This window comes from Sinohyriopsis cumingii, chromosome 3 (assembly GCF_028554795.1).
Source record: "Sinohyriopsis cumingii isolate HCF-2022 chromosome 3, ASM2855479v2, whole genome shotgun sequence".
Taxonomy (NCBI): domain Eukaryota; kingdom Metazoa; phylum Mollusca; class Bivalvia; order Unionida; family Unionidae; genus Sinohyriopsis; species Sinohyriopsis cumingii.
In genome coordinates, this window is record NC_142963.1 from 68,804,418 (window position 1) to 68,831,085 (window position 26,668).

At 34.2% G+C, this 26,668-nt stretch overlaps 1 protein-coding gene across 2 annotated transcripts in view; it reads right to left on the reverse strand.

Annotated features, from left to right (window-relative positions):
• The window catches only part of LOC149803043 (uncharacterized), a 56,686-nt gene extending 30,380 nt beyond the window's left edge, over positions 1 to 26,306 (reverse strand). For both annotated transcript variants that reach the window (XR_016420122.1, XM_089952595.1), the window contains exons 1-8: positions 25,421 to 26,306; positions 20,322 to 20,429; positions 18,309 to 18,448; positions 15,123 to 15,212; positions 10,681 to 10,810; positions 10,216 to 10,279; positions 7,593 to 7,676; positions 1 to 149 (exon numbers count right to left, since the gene is read on the reverse strand). Coding sequence is in view for 1 of the 2 variants with exons in the window: in XM_089952595.1 (XP_089808721.1) it covers positions 1 to 149; positions 7,593 to 7,676; positions 10,216 to 10,279; positions 10,681 to 10,810; positions 15,123 to 15,212; positions 18,309 to 18,399 (608 nt within the window). In the remaining variant the exon portion in view is untranslated. The remainder of the gene's footprint in view (positions 150 to 7,592; positions 7,677 to 10,215; positions 10,280 to 10,680; positions 10,811 to 15,122; positions 15,213 to 18,308; positions 18,449 to 20,321; positions 20,430 to 25,420) is intronic.
• Between the last annotated feature and the right edge of the window lie 362 nt (positions 26,307 to 26,668).

The window sequence follows — 26,668 nt, forward strand, 5'->3', positions numbered from 1 at the left end:
CTTGTGTAGTATAGCAGGGGATTCTTGACAGTGTAAGACATTTCAGCTTCCTCAATAAAGCCATACCAGACATTATGGTCTCCCACAGTGTGCATGGAGTGGGCCTTACATTGGAGCACTGCACAGGATCCTAGGATTACAGGCACACCCTATATAAGTATTGCAAAGGGAAGTATTTATCAAGCAGTTTAAATGAATGTCTAATCAAAATAGACTTTGTGCGCATCTTCTATAACAAATACACAAAAAAGTAAAAATAAAGGCTATCCCTGACTGGTTGCTTGTGTTTGATGGCAAATCAATATATTTCAGTCATTTAATTTTTCTTGAAAAAGGTATCATCACATAGAATTCATTTGTAACAACAGTACCATCAGTGGTATATTATATGCCCATCTTGTGTTAGTGATGGAATTTATCATAGGAACTTTATGAATTATGAGTTTGAACCATTGTGTGTGTGTGTGTGATCTGGATTTTTAATGTAGCTTTAACTATTTGAGTCATATCACAATGATGTTTGCAGTTTATAGTCCAGCACTGGGGCATCATGCCACAGACATGTGACATGATGACCCACCCAGTCACATAATCCTGACACCGGGTAGACCAGTCCTAACACTAACCTTTTAATGCTGAGCACCAAGTGAGGCAGCTGCTAGTTTTGTTTTTGTGTTTTGTGTTGTGTGGTTTAATGCCATTTTTCAGCACATGATAGACTATCCATGGCGGCCAGTATTAATGGTGGAGAAGAACCCAGGAAAACCCCAGAAAGAACCACCAACCCATGAGAAACGACTGGCAAGATTTCTCACATACCCACATTGGCTGAATCCAAGACTTGAACCCATGCAAACAGAGGTGAGATGGCAGTGATCCATAACGGAGAGCGCTTTAGACCACTTGGGACTTCGGCAGCTGCTAGTACCATTTTAATGAGTCTTTATGCAGATGTTCTCTCATACACCTCTCCCTCGATAACTCATGCACAACGGGGTCCATAAACATAGACTGCACTATAAGCGAGGCGCAAGTTACCAAGGTACCTCAAAAAAAAATTAAAAATGGCTTGGACATCAATAAAACCGTGGGGTGGGGGTGGGGTGGCATTAGGGAACTGGCCTGTTTATTGACTGACTCCTCATTTTACAATCATGTCGATAATAATTTTTAATAACGCGCTTTTTCTAATGAAGTTGATTGTTATTCTGTTCAAATAACATTTATTTTTAAAATTCCAACAAATGAAAAATCGTTCCAACTGGTTTCAACAACCATCACATGTACACGAAAAAATCTGTGTAATACATCACTGCTTTTTGTTTTCTTTATGAGTCTGGTTCTCGTACTGGTTTTTAATATTATCCTGCCAAATCGTGACTCAGCAGAGCAGGGAACTAGACTAACTGTTGCTAAACCAAGAAACAAGATACCTTTTCTTCAAAAACATGCAACATTTATTTCGTGAGACAATCTTCTACGTTGAAAATCAATTTCTGTATTACTCAATTAGTACAATATTGATGTAGTGATTTCATTGGAATTAATACTGAAACTTCTTATCATCCGTGAGACTATCTCTAAGTTCCAGTTCAAGAATTCTCTGAAACTCGCTTGCCCACAATGGTCTATACATGTGAAAGCGAGCTCTTTATTTTGCTCAAGATTGGTACGATCTGGGACTAATGTTATTTCAATGCAGTTAAGACTCTCCACAAACTCGTACATTAAACTATCAAACCCTTGTGACTTTAAGCCTAATCTGTACACACCATTGTTGTCATAATTATCAACATGATCAACATTCTTTAATGATGATAATCAAATCCCAAAAATGATTGTCATTTGCTAGTATTATAGATGAAGACAATGACCTCATTCATGCTAGACATTACATATTACAATGACAGTTGGTGACATGTACTTTAGCCGAGTTAGAATTAAATCAGTGGCATTTTTATCAGTTTTTGTGATTCAGTCATTCATAATACAGTGTGACCCCACTATAGTGCACTCCATTAGAATGGGAATTTGGATATAACGCGGTCGTGGCATGGCTCCCAAAATTTCATATACATGTATTTTTCTTGTGCACAAAAATTTTTTTTAATAAGTACGAAAAAAAACATAAAAAGTTGCTTATCATTTTGGGGAAGAGATCGCATATGAATAATACAATACAATCATGGCTTGGCTCATGAAATTTTATATGCATTTTTCTTGTACACGAAAAAGTATTTTTTTCTTCTTAAAAGTAAGAAGAAGAAAAAAACCGCATACAAAATTTATTCTGGGATCGTGTAGGTCTTCGCCAATGTCGCAAACTTGGATTGTTTTTCCTTACTGGCTGCAAAACATACGATGTGGCTTTTTTATTTATTGGCGACATTGTTGGCTGTTTAAATTTTTTATGCAACCATTGGTTTGGAGTGCAGAAATTCAGAGGCCCCATGAAAGGAAGCCGCAAACTGGATATAAAATGCACTGAAATTTATCTATTGTCACATAAACACATTCTTTGTCCATACTGACAAACCATCTAAACAGTGCATTGTTATATCATAATCCGCTTATCTTGACATCTAGCATGAGTTCTATATGTTCTGAAAGATCCACATTTTTGTTGTTGACATTTCTGGTAATGGAGATCAACCAGATGAGGCATTGTCTCGTAATCTATCTTCCATTGGATTTTCGACCGCTCACTAGTAATTAATATATTTACAAAGACTGACATTTGTATATGGATGGTAAGTAAAATTCTTCTTCTTTTCACTCAGAATTAAATCTTCAGAAAACTCACGTTTTCTGTAATATTCCCTGTCATCAGAACACCTGTGTCTCTATCATCTGTTGACCCTTTGTTAATTTTCAGACGCATGCAGGGAAGGCAGCATCACGCTGCTACCACAAATGTAAAAAAAAAAAATACAACTTCCTTATTGGTTTATTCAGTAGGCATGGAGGGACAGTAACTAGAATAGTCTAAACGACGGCCAATTCCTGTTTAAAAATGTACCCAGATCAAATAGTTTGCTGAAATTTCAAAGGAAACAGACTACCTTTGAAGCACCGACTGTTATGAAAACGTGCTCTGCAAATGGAAAAAAATACCAGTCTCAATCATGCAATATAATTATTTGATGTTGCCGCCACAATAAGAAATGGGCATTCGTTTGGTTCTCCAAAGCTGTCCTTTAGCGGTGACTTCAATATCGCATGCACCCTTTATCAAAGAAAGCCGACTACAATCTTTCAACAACAGCAAAGAACTTTTCTTCAAAGAAAGTCAGTACCAAACTTAAATAAAAGTGATGGAATCTGATGGATTTTTGCATTTTCCAACGTGACTGAAACACATTAACTGTGCTTTGAAAGTTTCCTTTTTGTAGGGAAAAGTTTATGTTCACGAACACTACCAACGGCGGCTTAAAATGCAAACTAACTTTTACCAACTTGGAACGTACTTTAAAGTAAATGTGTTTTGTCATTCGTTACGTGATTGTGTTATGTTTTCCCGCTGAATTCAGACCAATATGACCTGTTACAAAATTAATGAATATTTTAAAGCTGTGTGTGTGCACATTTTCAGTGCAATCACTTGTATTGTGGATTCAATGTATATGATGAGGTTCGCAGGTGAGTGCATGGTGTTGATACTCTAGTCATGCTATACATTAGACATTTATATATAAACAGGATTTACGTATCTGTACCAATTCATGGTTCTCTAAATAAAGTAAACTATTATATTATGTTTTCTCTGTTTTCACTACAGGTGTATTTCTGATTTAATATGCATCAATTTAAGATGGTAACTGTGCCAACGAAGCATGTATTTTACCATCCGCATTTATGACCCCCACCCACCCACACACAATGTTTTTTGGGAGGGTACATTTTCTTCAGCTAACTGACTTGGTTGCATATAACATGGTTCGGTATATAACGTGATCGGATTTTATGGCTCCCAACTACCATGTTATAGCGGGGTCACACTATAGTATCAAACAACTATTTTGCCCAAACATCATGGTGACCAGTTTGGCATATCACCACTCATGGCACTGACTTTATATATTATTCATAATCATCATCATCATCATCTTTATCATTACCATATTATTACACAACTATCATAATGATTTTTTTTAAACAGTCACTATATATTTTAGTTTTTGTCCACTTGTATGAGAACTTTTGCTTGATTTCCAAGTCCATGAACATTATTTTGACAAGATCTTAAAAACAATCGGAAACATGAGATTATGTCTGGCTAAAAAGCTGGGAAATAGTGTCTTCGCAACTTAATCTACATCTGATTCAAAATCCAAGAACATGGATTTCAGTGATGACATTTGTTGTTGTCATTAATTTGCTTTTATGAGGTAGAATTTCCACATGATGTCATTTTTGACACCATAAAAGATTTTAAAATCAGCTTTACAGAAGAGCAGAATACATATTCATTTCCCCTGAACTTGACTGCCACCATGACAATTCCCATTTCCATCTATCATTCAGTTATATGTGACATAACTGAGCTGCTTGGATTTTGGTGCTTTGGCAATGGCAGATAATCTTGTTCAAATTACTTTTGATCATTCATGGTAGAGACGCCTTTAAGAACCAAAGCAAAATAACACCCTGTGACGAGAATCAAAGTAATGTTTATTGTTTTATGCTGAGTGAGTTCTTCAGTAATTCATAGTATAATCCACCATGACAAACTTAAAATCCACCATGACAAACTTAAAACAATGAAGCCAGTTGACACAGCTTTCATGTTTAATAGGTGAAATTAAAAACTACATTGTCTTGCCTTGCTTAAGTCAGTTCACAGTCAGTATTACCGTAAATATACTAAACTGAAACAAAAAATGTAAAGAAAAAATAATGGAAAAAATCTGTTCAATAATAATTTTGGGTATGCTGGAGATTTCAGCGAGGGAAGGTAGGGACAAGAGACACCCCTAATCTCAAAAGAATAACCCTCCTGTGTGGGAGCATTTACATCACATACAATGGTCCCCCTCTTGAACGGGCCCCCCTGACCAGTGGCCACCTGCTCCTTACGGCCAGAATCCGTTGGCACCGACAAGTTTGTGTTCAAAAGTACCCCTCGCGAAAGGCCACCCGGCTAATGCAACCAGCAGCCAGCATATTAGTGCAATAATATAAAATTTACCCCTCATAAGCAGCCGCATTTTATTTGAATATGTATCCAGAACCAGTATTTTACTCATAACGTGTGTTAAGTAATCTGATTTCTGTTTCCCGATGTCAGGTTTTTGTTACTGAAAGAAGTGTTGATTTAAGTACATGTACCACTAAGGTTAATATTATATCATTTACGCCTCACGAGAAGCCAAATTTATTCCATAAAAACCAAGAAAGACTCAAATTTTAATCCATACAAACAGGTAAGTACATGTAATCCAATTAGCCTCACTGCTGTGTTATCATAAGATGTCCGGTTTAATCACTCTGATAATTGTTAAGATTACAATTATTGAACAGTAGTAACAGCTGAGAAGTGGCAGTATCAATGTACAATACCCAAGTCAGCAGGAAAATGGTTTGATAGCCTTTATGGCTTCCCTTAGTAAGATGCTGAGCTTGTTCACTTTGATAATTAGTGGCTATTACTACTGACAATAATTGTCAAAATTACGAATCCTAACAGCCACGAGGTCAAATCTGCGTGATGTTAATGGGTACATATCGAAGCCGTTTCGGCTTCTCTCACTCAGTGTAAAGAAATGTATAAAAACAATAGGGTACCAGACTGCAACTAACGAATCACGTAACAAGATCACTTCCTTTAAAAACACATGGCAATTTGTTTAGATGCATACAAAATTGTTTTATCAGTATTGTAGTTGGCAACATGAATAACTTACTACAAAAAGATCAACATGTCATCGAGGAAAAGAAAAATTCTCAGTTTAGAAGAGAAAGTGAAATTAATTCACCTGACTGAAAGGGGGGGGGGTCAAGGATCCTTGCAGAAAACTGATGTCGAAAAGACTCAGATGAACAATATCGTGAAAGATAATTAAACAATTCTGCAGAAGTGGGAAGGTGAAATGGACGGAGAAAGGAAGATTGTTTGAGCTAGGAGACGTCTGTATCCTGATTTGAATGACAAGAAAAAGCAAAAATTTTGTCAGTTGAATTGGGATATGACAACTTTACCGCAAGTAACGGATGGTTGCACAGATTTCAAGTGCGACACAATATTAAGTGTTCTGTCCTTAGTGGAGAATCAGCAGATGTTAATAATGAAGTTGTCGAAGATTAGAACAAAAGACTAAACGATATATGCAGGGAATATGACAGCAAGGATATTTTTAATTGTGAAGAGACTGGTTTGTGTTTTAGACTGTTACCAACAAAGTGACAGATGATGTCATCTGTAACATAATTATAAAGACAGTTTTAAAACTATATCAATGGTTATTCATAGCATTCTTTTGAAAATGATGACACAGTTTGTTTTACATTTATTTCACAACATGCATGTGATTTTTTAATGAAAATATTATATGTTTTAGAATTAAATGTATTTGTGACTTTCTTCATATGTATTTACTATTCACATTTGGGATGACAAATGTTCCAATCTTCAACCACTTCATTGTTAACATCAGCTGATTCTCCACTAAGGACAGAACACTTAATATTGTGTCGCACTTGAAATCTGTGCAACCATCCGTTACTTAACATCACGCAGATTGACCTCGTGGCCGTTAGGATTCGTAATTTTGACAATTATTGTCAGTAGTAATAGCCCCTAATTATCAAAGTGAACAAGCTCAACATCTTACTAAGGAAAGCCATAAAGGCTATCAAACCATTTTCCTGCTGACTTGGGTATTGTACATCGATACTGCCACTTCTCAGCTGTTAATACTGTTCAATAATCGTAATCTTAACAATTATCTGAGTGACTAAACCGGACATCTTATGATAACACAGCAGTAAGGCTAACTGGATTACATGTACTTACCTGTTTGTATGGATTAAAATTTGAGTATTTCTCGGTTTTTATGGAATAAATTTGGCTTCTCATGAGGCGTAAATGATATAATATTAACCTTAGTGGTACATGTACTTTACTCAACACTTCTTTCAGTAACGAAAACCTGACATCAGGAAACAGAAATCAGATTACTTAACACACATTATGAATAAAATACTGGTTCTGGATACATATTCAAATAAAATGCAGCTGCTTGTGAGGGGTAAATTTTATATTATTGCACTAATATGCTGGCCACTGGTCGCGTTAGCCGGATGGCCTTTCACGAGGGGTACTTTTGAACACAAACTCATCGGTGCCAACGGATTCTGGCCGTAAGGAGCAGGTGGCCGCTGGTCAGGGGGGCTGTTCAAGAGGGGGACCACTGTACCTACAATGCTTTATTTCAAAATATAATCACAGAAATCTAAATATAGACATTCTCACTATGATTGATCAGACTTTTCAATGTGTACACAGCAAGCTTGGTCATAATAGCAATCAAAGTTGTTACTCAGGTATCAAGTACAAACTACATTGTTACATATGAAAGAGATGGTATTCATACCTGTTTTCCTTCTATATGTGGTATAGATTCAAAAGGGCATACTTCATGGGATGGATGTTGGGCAAAGGTCATTCCAAAACTAGCCTACAAAGTAAAAAATCTCATTCAGATGATTTATTTTTTAAGGATTTCACCGTTTCAGAGAAAAAGGTGTTGATGCAATTACAGTAACTGATGTGATTGGAAATAAAATTTAAAGTACCATATATACTCACATATAAGTCAACTTCAAACAACACAGACCCTGACTGGATGTTACACACACGCAAAAGAAGATCAGATTTTATGTTGTTTGTTGTACTGATTACTCCTAACAAACTGCACAAGCCCAGATCCGATGGCACATTATGAGATGGCAGATCTGGATCTGTGCAGTTTGTTGTTTCACTTGTGTTATAAACAAACAAGAACAGTAAGAAGCATTATATAAAAAAGCTGTACATTTTACTTTGATTCTGATTTAGAATACTCTGAGACAGAATTAAACATTTTAAAACACTGCTTCTAAACTATAATTTGATTTGAAAAAATTAAACATGTCTAAAATCTGCTTCCAGACTATATTTTTGTGATCACAATTTATCTTAAGTCACTAATGGCATTTTTACTGTAACAAATTGAATTTTACCTGTCATGTGTTAGAAAAACCAGCAAAACTGACACTTGCAAACAGTAAAATTTTGATTAATATCCTCTCACTGTTATCCCCATTCTAACACTAGGGAAATTTTGTCAAAAATACAGAATATAATTATCCGTGGCATTATAATGTTGGGAGAATTGTGATGTCACAATAAGAGTCCATGTCAGTGTGGGTGGGTGGGGAAATCAGAATTCAGGTGAAATAGTTGCCTCAGTGACTCTTTTCACCCTGATACACAGAGAAAGAGAAGTAGACTTTACTATGTCTCAAGCTGACATCATCTCACCCCTATTATTTTGTGAATGACAGCTTTTTCAATTTGAAAACATCAACTTCAAAAGAGCACTGTAAACAGTATTTTTCATGAATTTTGATCACCTTGTGATTCAATTTATGTAGTAATTATGTCGGCAATTATGTTTCAAACTATAAGATGCCAGCTGAAAATTTGTAGACAATGACAAACAGAATGAAATTCCTTGCATGTGAAGCTCAATCATCAGCAGGTTATTACTTGTTGAGGTTTATAGGCTGGTTACTAGTAAAGGAAAATAAGTTTATTTCATGTTTCTTCTCAAGACTTTGAACCATGATATCTGTAAACCATTTCTGATAGTAAACTATTGTTTAGTAAATGTCTCTGACCAAAAGAGTAATACTCCAGTTTTGCACAAGCAAACTAAGAAAATATTAAAATTTTCATAAACTTCAATAAGAATTTCTTTTGATTTTATAACATATTGTCAAAGAATCAGCAAAAGTTCTGTTTGAAACTTCTTTTTTTAAACATTCTAAATCTGGCCTATCTAAACACTTCTCCCTATATTCCTACCACTCTGAACCATTCTGGTTGGTGAGATAAGTCACTTTGCCCCAAAATATTAGTTCATTGTGGACCCTTCACAACTGTGGTATATTTCTGAAAGGATGTAATAGATTTTACTATTAAAATACAAACTTCATTAAATTATTATTTGTTATAAATAGTGAATTTTTACAATATTTACATATTTAAAATAGGATCTATTTTTGAATTTGCAATTATGGAATTAACACTAATTTCTAAAGCTTCATACAAAAAAAATCCCACTGAATGCACACAAATCAAGAATTATATGCTAAAGCAGTCTGATAAATCAACCAGTAAAAATACACTGGTAATATCAATACAGGTCTGGGGGATGATTAATACAACTATTTCAAGCCCCTACCTTTATTTCTATATTACACCCAAAAAAAATAATGTGTGTTTCCAGTCAGCTGACCATCTCTGTTTTACCGTGCAAACCCTAGCATCTTTTTTTAAAAATTAAATTTTTAAAAAATAATTCAAAAACTGATTTCTGCATCTAACTGAACTGGTTTTATCAAGTACCTGAACTGCTAAGTACATTATATATACTAATCATTATAACATATATGATGCTTAAATTTTTTAATAAAAATTCCCAAAAGTTGATTTGCTCATCTAATTGAGCCGGTTTAGACAAGTACTTGAAGCATCAAGTACATTATATATAATGATCATTATAATATATATATAATGTAAAACAAAACCTACCTACCTACCCTAATTTTAAAGCCAGTGCAATAGGAAACACATTTTTGGGGGCCTTTGATCCCTGCTAATATTCAGAAAATTTCCCCTTTTTTGCCAACTGAGAAGGGATATAACCCCCCATATTTTTCAGTTCTAGAACAGACCCTGTCAAAAAACGTTCTGACTTAAAGGGAATTTAGACAAGTCAAACCTCAGGTTGAAGTAGTTACCACAATGTTGAGTTAGATATCAACTAATACATTAATTTTCCTGAAGAATTCAAGTAATGTGGAGTTTATTATTTAAATTTCAATACCCCAACTCAACTCCAATAGATACAAAGTAAAATGAACATGATTGTTTAAATTTTTTTTATTTAAATGACCTATGGATGAATGGCTCTTAGGAGCACTAAATTAAAAGTACAAGGATGATACTACCTGGTGGTTGGCTAGAACATGTACTGCAAAATGCTGTGTCCTTGACAGGAGGTCATTCATTTGGCTGCAAGATGGAAACCAATTTATAATTACTTGTAAAATTTCTTCCAGAACTGACATAGTAGTAAGAAGCAGAAGATGGCTCTTTATATGGATATGTAATATAAATCAAATATCAGCAGCAAATGAACACTCATATTTTTTCTTTCCTTCCTTTTTCTCAAGCTGAAACTTAATATATTCAACAACAAAAAAATCTCAACAAAACACATCATTTTCCCTACAAAATATGCATACAGACTAGATATCCCTAACTCCACTTTATTGAAACCATGCATAAGGAGCTTGAATAATGAATATTCTATTGTACCCTGACAATCACTTGTAGTACCTGCCTGACTTCTGTTTTTTATTCAGCCTTGATGTGAAGCATTACATATGACCTTTTTGGAAGAGTTATCTAACCTTGGTATTTTCAGGCACATTGAAACAATGGGTGGCTGGAAGGAGACATTGGTGAATGATGTACAAGTCATTCCTCTCTTGTTCCACACTTTTCTGTCCTCATCATAATACCCTGTTGTAACCACAACCACTGAAACAAAGTAGTGTAAATATAATGACATTCTACAACTGAAACAAATTATTAGTGATGTCCTGAGAAAAATGTTGGGTAAAAAATTGAACTAAATATGACTGGTTTAATGTTATTGTTTTATTGTATTGTAGGTGGTTCCTAAACCTCAAGTATTGGTATTTTTATTTGTATCAGCCAATTTGCTCATCTCTAAGTGGCAGTAATAGACAACCAGGATCAATCTGCTGACCCATCCATGTTACCAATCAGCAATGTCTGCTGAATTTAAATAAGTTGCATTTAAAGTCTTTGTATTTAATATCCATTTTTACCATATGTGTAACTAGTACAACCATGAGACACAATAAAAACCATGAATATTAGTGTTAAGATTAGAGTAACACTAATTATACCTTTACAATAATAATTCCACTAAAACTCTTGGAAGATAAAAATCGATATTAAATACAAATCTTCTTGGAAGATAAATCTTCCAAATAAACAAAAAACATGAAGTGCAACAAGAGAGAATATAAAGGTTAAATATGTTACAATTCTTCAAAAAGTATATAATAAAAGATAAAGGCAATGCATGTAAAATCCATAAAACATAGGACCATAAGTTTTTATACAAACCATATTCCCTCAAAACTCAAAGATTCTCTCTACAATAATTTCAGAGTAGTATTGGATTAACCCTTTGCTTCCCATAAAAGAAAACATAAACTGTAAGGCAACATCATTTTGAGGAAATTATATTCTTGCATTGCTGGAAGAGCCACAAAATAAAAACTATTAATTTCCACAGCAAATTAGCATTTGTTTTCATTGCTAGATTTCCACAAGTTATTATTTGTCAACATTATGTGATGAAAATAGGTTTCAAAGCACAAGTTGCTATGTTTTAAACCTAGCAACTTGTGCTTCAAAACTTAAACCATCAATATGTAAGTACCAATATGTACTTAATGAGCATGCTTGGTGAAAGTATTCTTTACAATATTTTAGTGAAAATCTTCACTGCTGTGCTTGTGTTATATTCTTTGTAAAATTAGTCTGAAGCCAAAGCTAATCAGTCAACTAGCAGATAGGTAATAATGGCGAACATCACGTTATCTAGGTAGTACCTCTTCATTAGATTGGCCATATTCAGAATTCATTGGGCACATACACCAAGGATAATATTGAATATATAAGAAACATATTATAAACCTTCTGTGATTGATAATTTAGCTATTTTAAAAAATTATGGTCCAAATTATACTGGACAATGCAAAGCTGGAGAATTCAATGTGCTATATAAGGTCAAGGTTGTTTTCTTACATCGCTTATTTTGTATTAACAAAATAAAGCAAATCATTTCTAACCAATAAACAACAACATCACAAGTACATACTAATTACTAAAACCTATAATTTGCAATCATTTTTTTAACAAAATTAAAACATGCATGGTTGGATTTTTAAAAAATCCCTGTTTCTAAAAATAGATGCACTCACATGGCATGCGTGGCACCATTTCACTCTTGGTTGAAGTGTGATTCATTGGAAATGGGGACCTGTTTCATTCAAGGAAGGTCTGTAATGCTTCAATTCATTGTCAAAGAATAGCTACAGTAATGTTTTGTCGGCAACAATTAAATTAAACATCAAAGTTTTGAGGTTACTATATATTTGGAGCCTGAAAATATTCATACTTTATGTGTTATTAATTATAGATTCTTCATGTGCAATTAAATCGCTTTCACAAAAACATTTTTCTTTGGCCTGTTTTCCATACTTGGGCATATTAAAGGTTATTACAAACCATTTAAAGTGTGTTCTTGTCATTTGTCATTAATGAAGTAGTTACAGATAGATAAATCTATCCAGATGCAGGAGGTCGCGGGTTCGAACCCCAGCAGAGTTATACCAAAGACTTATTTAAAAAATGGTATTAACAGCTGCCTCGCTAGGCTCTCAGCATTAAGAGTTTAGTGTTAGGACTGGTCGACATCGTGTCAGGATAATGTGACTGGGTGGGACATCATGCTACATGTCTGCGGCATGATGCCCCAGTGCTAGACATCACTATAAACTGCCACAATGCAGATATCATAGCGATATGACTGAAAAATTGTTAAAGCTATGTTAAAAATCCAAATCACACACACTCACATAAATCTATCTAGTCATACATTTGTATATAAGAAGAAAAAAAGCCTAATGATATTTCATTTCATTGAAGAGTCAATCTCAAATATAAATATCAACTATTTAGGAAATCTCTTGTTTTCCAACTTTTGTGTTGAGGAAAAATACCCAAACATGACAATAACAAAAACTTTCTATAATTGTATTGGAGTGCATTATTGTTACATCTCTACAATGAACATGATTTGATGAAACAGTATTTGAAAGATCACCATGTCTAGAAAGGCAGACATCTCATGCAAACTGGTGTCTGTCCAGTTTGGATCACTGGTTTCACAATCCACCTGTTGCTCAGCTGAAAATTTATTTGTCTCAGTTACGATCTTTAAAAAATTTCCAACTGGAAAATATAAATGGAAATGGTACAGTTCTAAAGCCGTTTCAAGTAAATTATGTCATGGTCATGACTGCTGAGTAAACGGACTTGTTATCTTGCACGTCTGCAAACTAATTTGGCTGATCATCGTCAGTGTCTCTCGAGTCTGATGACATTCCATGCAGATATATGACCCAAAAAAATTCAGATCCATCATCTTAAATGGCATCATTATCTATAAAATCTGGTATTTCATCAGAACTGAATCCAGAAAAATCATTTTCACTTCCAGACAAATCACTGTAATCAACAGACAAGGACAAAATCACCATGATGAAATTTGGGAATTCCCTTCGTAAATAAAAAATGTGACTTCCAGTATCATATGTGATATGATTTTGATTGAATCTTTGCATATTGAAATAAATGGAAGAAACTGACAACACATATTCGTAATCTGGTATTTTTATTTTATATGCCTATAATTATGGCTGATTTCATGTTTTAAACACCACAAAACTCCATTATATATAACAATGTAAGGAAGAAGACTTGCCATATTTCCTGTGCATTCTAAAAATGTGACTTTTAACATAAATAACAATGGCATTATGAACTAATACTATTAATGTAAACTTCAGCATCATATTAGGAAAACATTAAACTTATAAGTAACTTACATCTGTGAAAAGGCTATAATAGTCCCAAGGAACTGAAGAATTACCATTGGCTAACATTGCTATTTTAGATGTGGCCTTGGAAAACCACTCTGAGCATAATTTGTTGGTTAAATTTAGATTTATATGGTCGAATATTAGGAAATACATCATTAAAACCGGATATTAGTATATTAGTAAAGATGATTTATTAGCTTTGACCTATGTTTGGTTATCATGCAGTGAATCAACATTTAACTGGAAGATATTACCTATTCATAGTATGCACTGTCAAGCATAGAAATGTGTAGATGGGGGGGGGGGGGGGGCAGAGCTAAAAGCATAGCTATGCGTGATGGGGGGGGGGAGGTAAAGACATAGAAAAGTGTACCTGGGGAGTAAAGGGTTAATAAATTAATACATGCATATTTCAAAGATTCCAAAGACATCAGAGTCAAACCAGGAAACTGCCATTTAAATTGTAGTTTCAAGTATAAAATAAGAGTGCAGTTTCATAATATTTCACCATTTAAACTTTTAATAGGTTCATCAGAGGTTGAATTAAATCAACTAGATTGTATATTATTATATGCTACTTTTATAATTGTAACAATTGTTACCAGACCGTAAGATATGCCAGGTCTAAACTGTATCAAGACATGACTCTACAAAGGTTGTTGTTGTTGTTGTTGTTGTAGGGTCTAACGCCTTTTTTCAGCACATGACAGGCTATACATGGCAACCAGTATTAATGGTGGAGGAAGAACCCAGGAAATCCCCGGAAAGAACCACCGACCCTTGAGAAGCTATTGGCAAGCTTTCTCACATACCCACAATGGCCGAATCCGAGACAGAGGTGAGATGGCAGTGATCTGTAACACACTGTGCTTTAGACTATTCTGCCCACTCGGGCCCCCTCTACAAAGGTAAAGTATGTGTACAGTACATGTATGTGTACAGTTTGTGTATGTGTACAGCATGTGTATGTGTACATTATATGTATGTGTATATGTACAGTATGTAAATTAGTATAGCATGTGTATGCAGACAGTATGTGTATGTGTACAATATGTGTATGCATACAATATGTGTATGTGTACAATATGTGTATGCATACAGTATGTGCATGTGTAGGTGGAAGGCAGAGATAAAGAGATAGCATTTACCAGGCTGGGGTACAATCCTCATGATGGACTTGTACACTGTCTCTACTTCATTTGACTTACTGCTTGTAGCAGTGTTAACTGCATCCTTGACTGAAAAATTGTTTTTAATAAATTGAGAGTATAATGACTAGCTAAGAGCAAAAATTCACACTCATTGTACTGGTATTTTACTGAAAATATTTTATACAGACCTGCCACCTCAAAGAAAGACCTTCAAAATAGGGGAGTTTATATATTTCTCTGTTAGGTTAGTCCAATTTTCAGTAAGGTGTATAACTAAATATCATGTACTACTACTACATAATGAAATAAAATGTACAAATTAATGTAATACTGTTGTGTAACAAAATAACATGTAATACTGTTGTATAATGAAATATCATGTAACACAATCATATAACAAAATATCATGTACTACTTTATAATGAAATAAAATGTATTACTATTGTATAATAAAACATCATGAACTAGTATTGTATAATGAAATATCAGGTAACACTATTATATAATGAAATAAATGTTACTACTGTTGTATAATAAAACATCATGAACTACTATTGTATAATGAAATAATATGTAATACTATTATATAATGAAATATCATGTACTACTATTGTATAACAAAATATCATATATTGTAGTTCAGAAGTGTGCTCTGATGCAGTGATGGCAACAAAATGTCTTATTAAAAACATTGTAAAGTATGCATAGACCATAGTGAATTCCAGTTCAGTTGCAGAAACTGCAGTTACAAATTCCAAGGAGGGCAATGGCTTCTTGCTAGATCTCTCAAGTTGACATAATACTCAATTACTAGATGATGTCCAATAAACATGCACTGCTGCCTTTTCTGCTTTTCCCAAATAATCTGAATATTGCTTTTTTGTACTTCTGCACTGGCTGTTTAAACGTTGTAAGAGGCTGATTATTCCATCTGCCCTCAGCATGTTTTCTTTTGTTAGATGACACTTCTAAATAAACACTTAATCATGCGGGCCTTTTGCATGAAAAACTTTGGCAGATTAAAGTGTCTTTCAGCCACCTGAATAATCATATCCATTTTTTTATATAAAAAAAGAAACGATAGCACAATCATAGAATTTAAAAAAAACAATGATTCCTCTCTTCCTCTATAAAAAGAACACAACCTGTCTTGTCTAATTCTCATTTTGTGAAACAGAACATTTGTAGATGGAATTTCTATTGAAACCATTTCAAACAAGTATCTTTTGTGTATTTATGTACCAATAAATACTTGATTTTTCAGTCAAAATACTCATCTACAGCACATCTACATTTGTCTTGTGCCTTTGGATATATATTATTTTAATACAAATTTATAAAGACAATCTTTCTTTTGCTGAGTAATGGTAGCAGAAAGAACATTGTTCATCAAAGAAAATAACTAAGCTTCTAATTCTCATAATCTCAAATATTCTTTGACAGCCACTAAAATACCCTCATGTTGCAAAAAAAAAAGTTTATTCCACATGGATAAATTGTTTAAAAAAAGAATTAAAATAAATAAAAATCAATATTGTATGTGAAATACCATAGTATATATTCTTAACAACCATACAGATGTTTAAAGAAAATGAAATAATCTCGGACTTTAGTATTAGAAATGAATCATACTGGCTCAGCTAGAAACTACTGCCTGGCTTCAGGCTTGTTTAATTCTTTAAGCTTAAATCAACTGATTAAAACATCGTTATAAAAATCATTCTTCAAACCACTAGAAATCTTTTGTATGCAAATTCTGAAAACAAAAATATCTAATATTTTTGGAGGTGTTTGAATTAACAAGTCTTTCCACTTAGCTCTACCCTAAATAAGTCTATGCATCAAGGTTGTTTATAATGTTTATGCCACCATTTTAATTGTAATCATTTTAAATCCTCATTCAGAATAATCTTTAGTACAGACATGTCTTTTTATCTTATCATTCAATCTGACTCATAAGAAATTTAAAAATATTTGATTACATTTGTTCATAATGCAAATCAAGTGATTCATCTTGGACACAGCAAGACTTTTTGTGACAGTAATTTTTCTAAAAGTGTCAAAATTCTCTTGGAGCATTCTGAGATAATAAAAAGATTTATTTATTCAATTTTGTCTTGATAAATTAAATTTATAATTTCTCTTAAACTGGATGTGAATTTAGAGCTGTGCAGTGTGAACATGCTACCCAATTAAATAAAAAAATTTGGCAAAGCTTATTTTTATTTTTTCCAAACCAAACAGCTCAAATCTTTTTAATGTTAACGCTAAGGCCAGAGGTATTTGCATAACACGTAGAAGAATCTAGAGCAAGTCTCAACGACATTTCAATGGCGCCTAAAATAACAGAGGCATCATCTGCATATTGAGATAAAACATTCTACATTATCAATTTTTTAAAATAATTTTGATCATGGGATTTAGTATAAACATATGTCCTAGAATCTTGGCATATAAAATGAAAATATATGGCAATTTGGGATCACTGTGCCTGCAGCCACATTCAATACGAAACCACTGTGAATGAGACTGATCACATTGACATAAAATTTTATATCCCATTAAACATTTCTATTAATTTTTTCACCACTTTGCCAAATTAAAAAAATTAAGAACCATGTATCTGTAAATTTCCATGAAAGCCTTTTTAAAACAACAAGGAGGAGAACAGATATTCTTCTCTTCTGCATATTGCATTATATCATAAATAATTCTTATCTTTTCTCCAACAACCAGAAATGAATCCCATCTGACCTGGGTGTATCAGGTTTGGTACGAATCTCTTAGATCTGCTCACAATAGTTGTGGAGGTAAGTTTATAGGTACATGTTGTATCTAGCAAAGACGTAGGCCTCCAATTCTAAGGTAATAATTTATCCATAATGCCTTTTGGAAAATGAGTTACAATTCCTTCTATCTGAGAAGTTGATAAATCCACCCCTTATGAGTATAAAACTTTATACATCGAAGAAGAAATAAACCTAAATATTTCCATATTTTTGTTATTAATCTGCAAGCCTGTAATTTAATGGTAATTTTAGTAAAACTTGCAGTCGAACCATTTGGGTTGGCAAGTCCTTGGTTAGTAAATCATAATCTATATAAGCCAGATCATGAGATATGTGCCAGCCTCTTTCAGTGATGTAATAAATAAATATTTAAATGTTTGCAGGTATATATTACCTATTTGAGAAAGTTTTCTAAGGAAAACTTGATTTTCTTTGAATGCAGGAATATTGAATAACCTCAAAATTTGGTAACTTCTACCAGCCATTATCTCAGGTCCCTAAAACCATCATAATATTGGCATTTAGACTGACTACCTGAAATAAAAAGAGAGCACAAATGTATGATTCTTAGACGAAATAGTGTTGCACCAGGGAAAATACGTGCATAGAAATCCATTATCCACCACAGCCATGGTACCAAAATGGAAAAATAAGGAATATGTATAATTTCAATGGATTTAATCATAAATTTACAATTATATTTTTTAAGAAGAAAAAGTTTCTAAAGGTAAATATTTTAAAAATAAGAAATAATTATCATTACTCACAACAATGAATTGTGTGAACCCTCAGATTAATATATTGGGTATCTAAATCTTAATTCCATTAATCTTAATCTTAGTTCCTTTTAATCATTAATCTTAAAGTTTAATTTCAAATGCACAGGAACAACAAATTTCTGAACAAAATGAATCACTGATGTGAATCAAAATACAGGACAAATTTCTGTTCTCTGAGAGCTTTCTTCCTCAGTCATAAAAGTGAAATGTCCAGTAAGAAACAGCTATCAAAAGTTAACATTTAGATGATTAATAGATGGAGGAAATAAATATGAGTAAGAAGGAAATAAAGAAAGAAAGAAAGAAAGAAAGGGAGGATGGAAACAAAACGAGTCCAAACTACCATATGTACTCGCTTATAAGACAAGTCCAAATGCAAACTGCACAGACCCAGATCTGCCATAACATAACGTGCTTACAGATCTGGGTCCATGCAGTTTGTTAGGAATAATGAGTAAACCAAACAACACAGACCCTGATCTGCAGGCGCATTATGCTACGGCAGATTAGGATATTTATTGTTTGCAGTTTGACTTCACTTATAGGTGAGTATATATGGTAGGAATCGATGCATAAATGTCCGTATAATGTTACAATGCAGCAGCATATCAATAATTCAATACACAGCATTACAATGGAAAAGAAGGATCTGCCATCATCACAAAGGTGTTGAATATGCTTATAATTACTTTATGTTTAAGCTTAAAAGTTATCAGTTTTGTGATTGACTCATAATAATTGTTACTGCTGAACTGATTAAGAAAGGCACAAATTTCAACAATAACTGGAATAATGTTGAAGCAATTCTAATTTGAGATCAATCCAACAGGACAACCAGTCAACAAAAATGCTTTGTCCAGTTCCCCATCCAACAAGGGTGTGAATCCACACCATTCTGAGCGAAAATTTAATGGATACAGGCTATAGTACTGCCACAAACAACAACTGCTGTTGAAGGACCATAGCTGACGGCTGCAGAAGGTTTCACTCTATATATGGCCCATGCTACAGGTGTGGAGAGACTAACCATGGTACTTAGTGCAGATGTAGACATGAGTTTAGACTAGAATATCTTGTGGTGATCTAGGTCACAAGAATGTGTCTCAATGTGACTTTAAAAATCATCCATGATAACTCTGAAACTGAATACCATTCTCAGGATTATTACTATTTATGGTCAGGCGAAGAAGTGTCAGCTTATTTTCCCACAATTATTATAAAGTGCTGAACTCTCCTATTTAGGTCATGGGAAAATGACAAGTTTGTATTCTCATGTGATGTAAATAGTTTATCACATGATAATGTTGATAATACAAAGTGTAATGGGATTATCTTCCTTCGAAGCCCATCATTTGATCTCAGGTTTGAAAGCTATTTACATGTAACTGATATATCCTTTCTTACTGATATCTCTAACAATCTTACTGATAATATACTATGTTCAAGTGCCCAACATAGATTTTAATCCTGAGGGTGCATGAATTTTACAACAATTCTGATGAAGAAATAATAAATATGTATGGTCATTCAATAGGTAAATATGGTATAAATACAAATTATCTTTGTATCCAGCATTTACTTCCAAAAACTAATGAAATAAAATTTAGTCCATATAAAAAAAGACAGACCTGATATCAGCTTGTGTGAAACCTTCCTCAAGTCAAAATACTGTGATAACACTTGCAGTCTTATATCTGTGCTAGATTTCCAAACACCTGTTGTGGAGGATGGGTTACCTACATATCAGAAAATGTTCATTATGTTAGAAAATATGAATTTGAGACTAATAATGTTTAATCTGTCTGGCTTGCAATTCATCCTTAACATGTGAAAACCCTTCATCTAATATCCTTTAGGGGCCCTGGGGGCCCAAGTGCTTCCAAGGTGCTTGCCTTTACATATCGCCAACATCTCACCTCTGTCTGCATGGACCCATCCAACATAGGTATGTGAGAAAACTTGCCAGTAGCTGCCATTGGTCAATGGTTCTCCAAAGGGCTTTTCTGGGTTCTTCCTCCACCAAGTAACTGGCCACCATGTAAAGCATATAATGTGCTGAAAAATGGCATTAAACCCATAACAACAATTAACTAACATCCTTTATGCATAGTGTGTCTTGTTAAATAGCTTCAGGTAAATATATGATGCCATGATGTATAACAATGATACAATGTTATTGGGTGATCTTTACTTGGATAGCCTGAACTGTTTACCAAGCAAGTGGTTGGCTTGATTACTGCATGTAGTCTTCCTCAAATGGTTCATCAGCTGAAATGTGTAGCAGCTTCCAGTATCTCACTTTCTGATCATGCATATACTACTTACCCTGAATTTCTTATGGAAGCTGTTGTACCTTCACATGCAATAAGTGATCACTATTCAGTTAGTGTCATATGGTCTAAATCTAAGTATTTCGATTAACAAGACTTTGTGAACAATTTGTTGATGCATAATACAAGTATTATAATCCCAGTAAAACACTTCATGCTATGAAGTGTTCTTTGAAGGTTCTGAATAATCATGTCCATATTATAAATAAATGCATCAAAAAGAAGCATCAACCATCTTGAATTTGCATCGTTATGTAAAATGGAATTAAACATTAAAAATAGGAATTCCATTCATAAAAAAAAATCACATAACTATAAGAAATGGAAAAACTATGTCAATAGCCTAAGTGAAAAAATAAAAATAGGAATTTTTTATGAATGCCATTAAAACAGTAATAGGACTTAAGAACTGTGGAATCATCTCAGAAGTATAAATCCTTATACATTAAAATCTCAAGACTTGTCAATGATTAAGAGTTCACTGATTTATATGACACCACTGACAACTGTAATGATCATTTTTCATCTGTTGCTGGTAAACTTCTGACAAAAACTTTCCTAACTTATGGATTTTAATAATGTCTAATATGCTTGAACACAAACTGCATGGTGGTTATTCCTTGGTTTCCATTACAAAACTGTCAATAAAATCCCAAATGATCTAATTGGATGCACTCTACTGCTCCTGATGGTGTAAGAATTGCTATGTCATCACACAATATCTTACTCATGTAACTAACTGTAGCCTAAACACATTTTCAGTGACATTCTGAAAGTAGCCAGGATTAACCCCTTCTATGAAACAGGTCCATCCCTGACTAAACTAAATGACATATGATAAAAGCTGGTTTATGTTATGCCTTTACTAGGGTTGAATATCTAGGGGAAAAATACTCTCGAGGCAGTCTTGTCTCTGCTTCACATCTGTATTGATGTCTTGTAATTAATAAATAGTATTGATTGCCTTCTGGAGTTATTGTTAAATAATAAATAACGTCACAACTGATATGCATTCAGATTACACAATGCATTGTAGAACATGGCTTCTCTGAAGTATGTTGGAGGAACACCAATACAACTCTAAAAGATGACTTGAGGAATAGGAATAATTGGTGTATAATGTATATGAGAATCAACCTGAATAAATCAAAAATAATTTTAATTGGTTCAGTGAAATAAATCAATAATGCTGACACACTTAAGGTGTCAGTTAACAGTTAGGTTAATAAGGATTATGAAAGCAATAAAAACATTTTAGGATTTAATGAGGATCAACCTTTGTTCTGGTCCATTCATATGCAAAATGTATGTTGTAGTATTTATCCTGTCTTGCCTACCTTCCTCTAAAAGCATGATAATTATTCTACAACTGATATGCATGGTTAATGACTATACTTATGTGTGTATGTGTGATTTGGATTTTTAACATAGCTTTAACAATTTTTCAGTCATATTGCTACAATGTCTGCAGTGTGGCAGTTTATAGTGATATCGAGTACTGGGGCATCATGATGCAGACATGTAGCATAATGTTCCACCCAGTCACATTATCCTGATACCAGGTCATGCAGTCCTAACGCTAACTTCTTAATGCTGAGTGCCTAGCGAGGCAGCTGCTATTACCATTTTTATAAGTCTCAGGTATGACTTGGCCAGGGTTCAAACCCACAACCTCATGAATCTGAAGCAGATGCCCTAACCACTAGGACACTGGAGCTGTGACTATGCTTATGTACTATTTGGGACAATGCAGGCAATAACAAAAACTGCAAATGTATGATTCTAGATTACCAGTGCAACATCCCGGGGCCCCGAGTGGCCGAGTGGTCTAAAGCACTCACAGTTATGGATCACTGCCATCTCACCTCTGTCTGCGTGGGTTTGAGTCCAAGGCTCGGCTAGCATGGGTAATTGGGAAAGCCTGCCAGTAGCTTCTCGTGGGTTGGTGGTTCTTCCCTGGGTTTTCCAGGGTTCTTCCTCCACCAGTTATACTGGCTGCCATGTATAGCCTATCTTGTGCTGAAAAATGGCATTAAACCCTAAAACAACAACAACAGCAACATTCCCACAGCTGTTTAAAGAATTAAACTGGTTCAGTGTCCAAAAATCAATCACCTACCACAAACTTATGTGTTCAAATCGACACACAACTTGTATCATGTCTGAATAAACTTAACAATGATTATGGACTCCCTTTATTGTAATTTAAGCTCAGTGGCAACTAATGATACTTTTCACCCAGAATTTGACTTTTCAAACAAAATCTCCAGTTTCCAGGAGTGTTATTATGAAATTCGCCTAATTTTTTAAAGAAATAATGAAGAGCTTAAGGATGGTTGAAAAAATTCCTTTTTGAACAACAGTTCGAAGTTCATCTGTTTGCGTTAGACCAACAAGTAGATCTTCGGGTTTTTCCCCCCCGAGATAACTGGTAGCTACCAGTAACCTAAAACAAAAGCAGAGATCTACTTGTTGGTCTAGTGCATACCTGTAAACTTTTCAAAAGCCAAGTAGGTTGACAGAATTGTTGTTGTTGTTGTTGTTGTGGGGTTTAATGCCATTTTTCAGCATGCGATAGGCTATACATGGCGGCCAGTATTAATGGTGCAGGAAGAACCCGGGAAAACCCCGGAAAGAACCACCGACCCATGAGAAGCTACTGGCAAGCTTTCTCACATACCCACATTGTCCGAATCCGTGACTCGAACCCAAGCAGCCAGAGGTGAGATGAAAGTGATCCGTAACGGAAAGCGCTTTAGACCACTCGGCCACTCAGGGCCCCGGTTGACAGAATAAAAAAAGGATTTGGGAATTAAAATTGAGAGGTCTTTACGTAGCATTTTTTAAGTGCCAGTTTCAATAATTACTGACTGATCTTCCAGACACAATATGCATGAAATTCTCTAATGAGGCAACAGGGGCACCTGCATAAACTTTTCCAGGGGGCAGGGGGGTGGGGAATATATAGTAGTCAGCCATTAAATTTTAAGGATGTTGGCCTAATCCTGTTTAAAGGTGAAATGGCATGGACCTTTCTCCTTGTGACGCGCCTTATTTTCCCCCAGGATGTGCCCAGTTTTCATATTATGGTCAGCTGTGGCTAAACTGCACAATAGCTGCAGGTCAGACTTAAGTGCACAGGCAATAAAGCCAGTGTGACTAATTAACAATTAATTCTTATTATTGCATTTATCTTGTGAGAAGGACTGTCCCTCCAACATACTGCAGAGAAACCATGTTCTACAATGTGGGTGTATGTATGCATCAAAATTGATTGGTAAATAAATTATGCCCTATTTTGTTGTAACTTGCAATGCCTACGACTTCATTTTTTAACAGTTCAAATCTGCAGTCACAAGTTACCGAACATGTGGCAACTGTTATTCCCACATTTTACATCCCACCTTATTTTCTTAGGGTCAACTCATAAGGCATATAATACTGTTTACTAAATAAAATATTTAATCTAAATTAGTACTTTTGGGAAACAAATAGTGTGTGGTATATTTATTTTCATTCCTTTTAATTTAACCATGGTAACCCAAATACCTATATATATATATATATATATATATATATATATATATATATATATATATATATATATATATGTATGTATGTACAGGTATAACAGGTATTGACTGGTACAAGTTTCTTTGTTTCTTTGGTTGGAATGGAAATACTATTTTGATTGTAGAGAAAAATACACAGCATTCACAGTGACCATTCATCTGATTTAAACTAATTGGTGACAATTTTATTGTTGTGGTTTATTTTTTGACTATGGTATTGTTGTAGGGTTTAAAAAATGTCTGAAATTTACATGAATAATGTTTAAACTTAACATTCTACTTGGTGAAGAAAAACAAATTTGTAGTGTGATATTAATTATTTCATTTAAATAATATTCATAGGTGATATAAAGAACATAGCTTCTGTGAATTGCATACATCTAGAGTTCTCTACCAAAAATTGGGAGATATTACTGTATATGACTGGGAGGTAGGCGTGGAACGAGCCCAAAATTCTGGAGATTTTTTCTCCCCGCACGAGAGTTGACAGGCATGAGTTTAATGCATCACACACAAAGAAATGGAGGTGAAGTGGTTGGGTGAGAAGAGATTAAAATCAACTGATGAATTTATGGAATGTGGATGAGTTTTAATAAAAAGTCTGTTCTATTTTATTTTTTTATTTTGCAGGATACGTGATAGTGTTTAATTAGTGTTTCGATCACGCTGTGTGTTACCCTCTTGAAACAATTATTATTTATTCTTCTTCTTATTATTATTTAGCAGTTAATTTGGTTGATGTTTTTTTAATATTATTTGTTCACCCTACCATTTCGGAATACATGTAAAATCACTCTTATAGCACGATTTTTTCGCAATACTTACATCACTTGCAATTTTTTGTTCTTGATAAAACACCTATACTAGTACACAGGTGCTCAACGCAAGCTTGATGTTGTGGGGAACAAAAACAATAATCTGAAGTAAAAAAAATCTTATGGAGTGATAAAATAACTTTAGATTACCCCCATGACCCGTTCTGACATAGAACCCTTTCTACCATACTATATAAGAGAGAAGGTACAAAACTTCCAAATACTTGGTTCCACCCATCACCCTAGTCCTACATGTAAGACCTCGACGCTGATATTTATGTTGTGGGTGTCAAGCGCTAAAACAAAAACAATATGTGCTATGTCTTTGATTGTAGGACTACCATCACCCTCGATTTCCTTTTGATATTTCTGTCTTTAAAGACACACAACCATACTCTATGGTTTGTTTTGCTCCTGAGATATTTTTCTATTCATCAAGCCATCTTGACTATTCTGCATTGTACAAAACTGAAGTTATGGGCTCCGAAACATGCGATTTTCCCGAAGTTTGCCTTCCGGGACAACGCCGCGCTCATGTAACAAACGGTGAAAAGAGCTACATATACCATGTTTGCGACTTTATGATACCTCCCTTCTTTAATTACAGAACAGTGGTATATGCAAAAATAGGTTTTCTCTCTTATATAGTATGATAGAGAGGGTGCTATATCAGAACGGGTCATGGGGGTAATCTAAGGTATTTTTGTCACTATAGCCCCGATTGCTTTTGGTACACATCGAAAACAGGTGACCAAATTCATATTTCACAATATGCAACTTTTATAATATGTAGCCATATCGCTCTTTCTGTTTAGAAAATTATTTTATAAGTATCTCAAATAATTACAACCAAAGAATACAAAAGAGATTGGTATAACCGGAAATATATTACAGTAATCATGCGTGTAACCTTTCGTTAAAGGACGAACTTACCAGGGAGTATCACTCTTTAGAGATTACTTTCAGTTCAAATAGTTACCTCCCTGTACTACTGGCCAGATTTATAAGCTATTGCATATAGGACTCACGGTACTAATACAGTTCTCATAGTAAACCTATGTAAACACCATGATATTAAAAATTCAATAACTTAAACAAGTTTGAGTGCTAATGATCAAACCTATATTTATCAGTATAGATGAAACCTGAATGTCAGCTTCTGTGTAGAGGAAAGGATATGAGCCGCGGCATTTTTGGGACCTGCATGTGTTTGAAACATGTACTTTCAATTCCTCACCAAAGAGTCAGGTGCTAATTT